Source organism: Carlito syrichta, unplaced genomic scaffold, assembly GCF_000164805.1.
Source record: "Carlito syrichta isolate Samal-C Ts95f unplaced genomic scaffold, Tarsius_syrichta-2.0.1 Scaffold123311, whole genome shotgun sequence".
NCBI classification, from domain to species: Eukaryota; Metazoa; Chordata; class Mammalia; order Primates; family Tarsiidae; genus Carlito; species Carlito syrichta.
This window is the reverse complement of record NW_007067407.1, coordinates 71,046-78,013: the sequence shown is the minus strand read 5'-3', so window position 1 is coordinate 78,013 and position 6,968 is coordinate 71,046. Positions and strand designations below refer to the sequence as shown.

The 6,968-nt window shown below is 51.9% G+C and overlaps 1 protein-coding gene across 1 annotated transcript in view; it reads right to left on the bottom strand.

The window, feature by feature from the left end:
- Positions 1–3,500: 3,500 nt before the first annotated feature.
- PROSER3 (proline and serine rich 3) overlaps positions 3,501–6,968 on the bottom strand; it is an 11,778-nt gene continuing 8,310 nt past the window's right edge. Inside the window, 4 exon segments of the mRNA XM_021707647.1 lie at positions 3,501–4,791; positions 4,952–5,033; positions 5,131–5,404; positions 6,157–6,338. Of these exon segments, the coding sequence (XP_021563322.1) occupies positions 4,656–4,791; positions 4,952–5,033; positions 5,131–5,404; positions 6,157–6,338 (674 nt within the window). The 3' untranslated portion in view covers positions 3,501–4,655.

The following is a 6,968-nucleotide window of genomic DNA, read 5'->3' as shown; positions in this document are numbered from 1 at the left end:
GGGGGCAGCGGGGACGCGGCGCCGCTTCTCATTGGTTCCACTCTTGGCCTTAGGCCCATGCTCCGCCCACCTGGTGGCTTTTCATTGGCTTAGCCTTGGGCCCCGCCCTGGCTCTGTGCCTTCGGTCCCGCCCCACGAAGTTTGACAGCGCCACGCCCATGGCTGCTTTTCATTGGCTGTCATCCCTTCCTGAGACACACCCCCAGGCCCTTTATGCTTTGCTTTCAACACTTCTAACACTGCGCCGTGGACCATCCCTTAGTCCACTCTCAGTGACGATTCTTGTGACATTTTTTTTTTTTGAGTTGGAGTCTCACTCTGTCGCGCAGACTGGAGTGCAGTGGCCGCTCCCGGCCACCGCAGCCTCGACCCGCTGGGCTCCGGCGATCCTTCCGCCTCCGCCTTCCGAGTAGCTGGAACTACAGGCGCGCACTGCCACGCCCGGCTAATTTTTTGATTTATTGTAGAGATGAGGTCTCGCCAAGTTGCCCAGGCGGGTCTCGAACCCGCGGGTTCAGGCAATCCACTCGCCTCGGCCTCCCAAAGCGCGGGATCACAGGCTGAGCCACCGAGCCCGGCCTCTTGTGACATTCTCAATTGAATTCTCCTATGGCCTCAGGGCTTTGCTCCACTCCTCAAGCAGCTTTTCAAAGTACCAGTCCTCTAGTCCTACCTTGTTAGGCTAACAGAATCCTGAGGGCACTCTGCCCGAGGAGACATTTTTCATTGCCTGATACCCGGCCTCGGACATAACCTTAGGCTCTCAGTGACAAAGCCTTGCTCTACCCACTGGACATTTTCTTTGTCTCCTCTCTTGCTACTTAATACAGGCCAGACTCCAGCTTTTTTTTCCTAGGAAAAGGTTTAGTACAAAATGTCAAAGCATGATCATGCTTCCCATAAAGCCAACCCAATCCTTCCCGCCACTGTCTGAGCATACCCAGAAAACACTGTAACAACTCCCTTTCCAAGAGGACTCTGATGGGTCATGCCTTCAACAAGGCCCTCACCTCAGAGGGCACAGCCTTGGTCCATTCCTTCGTTCATTCATGCAAAAATGACAGGACGGTGGGTAGGCAGAAGTGGGAGAGGGATGCTGTTGCCTTGGCATCTCTGTCTTTGGGCCCTTGGAAAGGGGAGGTGTTGGCACGAGAGGACAGGAAAGGAGCCGGGGCAGGAGCGGGAACAGAAATCCCGGCAGAGCTTCACACAGAGCTTGGCCACGCTGAGCGCCCTAGCCAGTCCTCTTTAGTCCCCTTCTCCATCACCCCGAACCCCTGCCCCTTAACCTCCAGGAAGCAGCGTGATGAGAACTTGAGGCCTAAAGGCCCTGGGGAGGTTTTATACATGTACGTACAATATGCACATTTACTTATTTATTTATTGAGAAAGCAGGATTTATTGAGGACAGAAAAGCTCCCAAAGTGGGAGGGGACCTGAAGGGGTTGCCCCCGATATGCACATTTAAACATTGATACAGCCGGGTTCAGTGGCTCAGCCTGGAATCCCGCGCCTTTGGGAGGCTGAGGTGAGTGGATTGCCTGAGCCCGTGGGTTTGAGACCCGCCTGGGCAACTTGGCGAGACCTCATCTCTACAATAAATCAAAATGAGCCGGGCGTGGTAGCGCGCGCCTGTAGTTCCAGCTACTTGGAAGGCTGAGGCGGAAGGATTGCCAGAGCCCAGCAGGTCGACGCTGCGGTGGCCGAGAGCGGCCACTGCACTCCAGTCTGGGCGACAGAGTGAGACTCCAACTCAAAACAAAAACAAAAAACCCCCCAAAAAACACACTGATACATGAAGTCAACCTGATGTAAGATCAAGAGGGCTTGGAAAGGAATGGGCCACATCTCACAGACAGGGAGGGACTTGGGATACAGCTGATAGAAGGAATCAAAAGCTGCTTGTGGAGCTGGAAACAGTGGTCATATCCTGGGCGGGGTACTGAGTACCTAGGTATCAGGTAGGAGGAATACTTACATCTCACTGCATAGCCTTTTTATCTTCTGTGGAAAAAGTTCCAGAAGATTCTACCCCACAGCTGTCAAGTCACTTTTGAGTCTTTCCAGTTGAACCACCAGAAATCATAGAGCAGAGAAAACTGTCCCCAACTGCCCCTGTCCAGATTGAAGACTCACAAAATCCATAAGCATAATAAAATGATTTTTTATGCCACTAAGTTCTGAGAGTGGTGTGCTACCCAGCAATAGCAATTAGGACAGACCCATATCAATTAGATAATTTCTACCTGTCTCAGCTTAAGTGTAATTTCCTCAGGAATCCTTCTAGACGCCACTCTTGTCCCAACTAGATCAGGTTCTGCTACTATAAACATCTTTTATTTCTCCTTATATCTAAACAGCTATTTCCATCTTGTTGATTTCATTTAAATGTATGATTTGTTCAAAAAGGCTGAAAACAAATATTGATCATGTCTGTGACATACAGAAGCTGCTGTGAGAAATCCATCCTTAGCCAGGTGTGGTGGCTCATGTCTGTAATCCCAGCACTTTGGGAGGCGGAGGTGAGATGATTGCCTGAGCCCAGGGGTTTGAGATCAGCCTGAGCCACATGGTAAGACCTCGTCTCTAGGGTAAATAAAAAAACTAGTCAGGTGTGGTGGTGTGCACCTGTGGTTCCAGCTACTTGGAAGTTTGAGGTGGAAGGATCATCTGAGCCCAGCAGGTCAAGGCTGTGGTGGCTGTGAGCAAGCCACTGCACTCCAGCCTGGGTGACAAAGTAAGACTCCCAGTCAAAAAAAAAAAGAAAAAAAAGAAAAGAAATCCATCCTGTTCCCTCTTTTTTATAAATACAATCCTGGTCATATACTCTGTATCATTTTATTATGAAAAGTTTCTAACATACAGCAAAGTTAAAAAATTTTACAGTGGAAGCCCACATATCCACCACTTAGATCCTACTATTATTTTACTATGTTTGTTTTATGTCACATCTACCTATTATTCATTATCAATCCAACTAATCTTTGAATGCATTTACAAATAAATTCCAGATATTGACATACTGTCCCCTAAATATTTAGACATATATATTTTTAACTAGAGTTCAATATTTATTTTTCTTTTAAGCTAAACTTTTCATACAACGAAATTCACAGATTGCACTGAGTTTGATAAGTGCATACAGCTGTATAGCCCAAACCCCTCCCACAAGACAACTTTTTTTTTTTTTTTAATATGGCCTCTAGGCTAGGCTTGGTGGCTCAGCCTGTAATCCCAGCACTTTGGGAGGCTGAGGCGAGTGAACTGCCTGAGCCTGTGGATTTGAGACCGGCCTGGGCAACTTGTCGAGATCTCATCTCTACAATAAATAAAAACTTTAGCCAGGCATGGTAGCACATGCCAGTAGTTCTGGTTACATGGAAGGCTGAGGCAGAAGGATCGCCGGAGCCCAGCAGGTCGATGCTGGGGTGGCAGTGTGCCACTGCACTCCAGTCTGGGCGAAAGAGTGAAACTCCAACTCAAAAAAATAAAATAAAATAAAATATGGCCTCTAAAGCAAGTATCAGAGACACAGAAAGAGGGAGAGAAAGGAGACCAGGGAGACCGTAACATCCTAACTGAAGTTTAGAAATTAAGTTGCATCGCTTCCTCTGCATTCGTTTTCCTCCATTCAAGAGGAAGGGACATAGACTCTATCTCCTGATGGCAAGGTATCAAAGAATATGCAGACATGTTTATAAAAACAATATGTTGTTTTAATAGTCCAGGTAGAAGGTAATGATAGCCTAGGCTGAAGTTGAGGGCAGTGGAAGAAGGAGAAGCAGTTGAATTCTGGACAGATTTTAAAGGTAGAGATGGAAGCGTTTGCTGGCCGACTGACTGTGGGTGGGAGTAAAACACAAGGCTATAAGGCTTTTAGCCTGAGCAGCAAAGGACAGAGATGAGGACAGTGGAGGAGGAACAAATTTAGGGGGAAAGATGGAAAGTTCAGATTAGTATCTATGGCACCAGAGATCTCTTAGACCTTTGGGTGGAGGTGGTAATGACATAGGAGCCCAGGCTTCAATGGCCAGGCCTAGGCTAGAGATAAAAATTGAGGGATTTTCAAAATAGAGATGAGGTTTAGAGTCAATAAGCTAGACAAGAGCACCTGGGAGTGAGTGTAGATAGAGAAGTCAAAGCCAGGGCCCTGGGACATGCTAAAGTTGACATGCCGAGGCAATGAGAAGGCATGACTAGAGAGGCAAGGATAGTTCTAGAAGCAGGGGAAGAAAGTACTTCGAAGTGAGAGGGATCAGCTGCACCCCAAATGCAGCTGTGGGCACAAGCAGGATGGGAATGAAGGACTGACTGCTGTTCAACACTCTGATGACCCTAGCACATGCCCAGAGGACTGTCTCTTTGGTCCCATCTGAGACAGGACTTCTGAGCTGAGTCAGAATCAGATAAGATGGGTCCCAGTTTTGCCTGAAATCTCACCTGGAACCTCCTCTGTCCCAAGGAAAATGACACCAGAAAAGATATTTTGTCTCAAAGGTTAGGAAGGGGGGAAGCTGGGCAGAGCCACGGGTGGGCAGGTATTTCCTTGAACTGACATGACTCTTGGTCTTTCCAGAACAATCCCCCTCTCAGAGATAACCAGTAACCTGAAAGAAATGTTTCATTGGGTAAAATAGAACTTATACAATTCAAAGTCATCTGGCCTCCAGGGAGGCTCCTTCCCTTCACAGCAGCCTCCTTGGGGATCTGGGGGGCGATGTGGCCAGAGGTGACCAAGATCCTGGGTCCATGGTGTGGTCCAACAGGAAGGAGAGCTGGGCATCCACCTTCCTGGAGAAAAGCCGGGAGAGTAGAGGCTGGATTTGTGCTCAGGATAAGGATCTAGGGCTGTGGATGGGGTTTGGGAGGGGGCCCAGGAGAAGTATGCACCTAACGGGGAACCCAGAGGATTGAGGAACCCAGTGTCACAGATCCTGGTAATGGAGGTCACCTTTTCTGCCAACGCAGCTCTGCCCTCTGGGTTCTTAGCACCTGCAGCACGGGGTCATCCTGGAACTCGCTGCCGTCGGAGTCTGAGGGGGAAAGAATGAGCTCCAAAGAATGAACTCTAAGGGGGCTGGACCACCGGAGACAAGACCTCGGCAAGACCGGCGTGAACATCTAGCTCACCTTCAGCAGCCTCCAGAAGTCTGGCGGCCTGCAAAAGCACGTCTTCTGAGTAGGCGTGGTCAGCAGCAGGCGGGGGCGTGGCCACGATCTCAAGGGACCCCACCTTGAAGGCAGGTGGCTGGGTCTTGACCAAGGATGCCTCCAAAGCTTTAGCGGGAGGGGCCTTGCCCGGATACCCGGCTTCAGGGGAAGGCGTGGCTTTGCCCTTCCAAAGCACTGATCCCGTTGGGGGTGGCATGGCCTTGACTTTCTGAGACTCAGCCCTGGACCCACGCTGTGATTCAGATGGAGGGGGTGTGATCTCTGAGCAAGAAGCCATAACCTTGGTTTTGGGGGGTGTGGCCTTGACTTTTGGAGCGTCTGCCTCGGGTGAAGGTGGGCCCTTGAGGGGAGGGGGCGTGTCTTCTAGGCTGTCTGGGAAGAGCCGAGCTGTTACTACCTGGCCCAGGGCGCCCCTGAGCTGAGGGCCAGGCCCTTCCCCAGCTGTGGCGATTCTTTCAGCAGCCTCTCGGCACAGGGCTTTGCCCTTCCGAGACTTGGGGCCTGGACTCTTGGGCTGGGTGGAGCTACTTGGCTCAGGGGTGGGCAGGCCCTGGGGGATTACAGGGGCCACCAGGGTGGATGCCAAGGGAGCTGGGAGCTGGATGCGCAGGGTGGAGGCTAGGGAAGCTGGGGTGGAGGCCAGGGGAGCTGGGGGCGCCAGGGTGGAGGCTAGCTGTGTGGGAGGAAGAGCCCCAAGAGATACCCCAAGGACCAGATGGTGGGGCCCAGAAGAACCCATGGGGGTTGGGGGCCCAGAAGATGTGTGGAGAGGACTCTGGCAGGAAAGGAGGCCGCTCCACACAGAAGGCCTCCAGGGTACCAGGCTGAGCCACACTGCCCCGCAGTGAGACATAGTTAGGCTGGGTTCCCAGAGAACAGCGGAGCTCCACAGGGGCAGAAGAGGTCTGCAGACAGATAGAGAGATCTGAGAGTGAGAAGGAGGGTCCTCTGTCTCCCCTCAGGTTCCTCCTTCCTCTGACTCACAGGAGTAGTGAGGGCAGGGGTCTGGTGCAGCACCCAGGGTCTGTCACCCTCGCCTCCTTGAGCCTGTTCAAGCTTCCGCCGCTGCCTCCACTGATACAGAATGTCATCCTCTGGCCGAAGGGGCGCCCGGGAGGAGGTCGGGGCTGGAGCAGGGGTGGCGGCCGGGGCTGGTGCTGGGGTTGCTGTGGGGGGGAGCACAGGGGAGAGAGGTGAGGCAGGAGCCAGGGTGACCAGCAATCCAATGGCAGCCTGCACACACACCCTTGGAGCATTATTCAGACGGGCTTTCCAGACCACGTTCCAACTCCTCTCTAGAGTGGGAAAGAAGGAGGGGGCAAAGTCAGAGGAGAGAGCATTCCTGGGCTTCTCAACCTGTCCTCACTCGACACACGTTCACTGAGCTCCTGCTATGTGCCAGGCACTATTCTGGACACTAGGGTCACGGCAGTGAACAAGACAGATTCTACAGTATCTGCCCACTGCCCTCACCCTGCTCCAGCCGCACTCACCCCACCTAGACTATCCCAGCAGCTTCCTCCCTGGCCTCTCTACTCTCCTGGCCTCCCCATCTGTCAGCCAGAGGAGGCCTGTGAATACCAGAGTCAGACTGGGGTCTTCTGGTTAAAACCCTCCCCTCTCCTGGGAAGAGACGAAGATCTTTGCATTTGTGGTTCCCTCTGCCTGGAATGTCCTTCCCTCATGTATCCCAGGGTGTACTCTCTCACATCCTTCAGATCTTTGCCCAAGGTGTCCCATTCTTTTTTTTTTTTGAGTTGCCCAGAGTGGAGTGCAGTGGCCGCTCCCGGCCACCT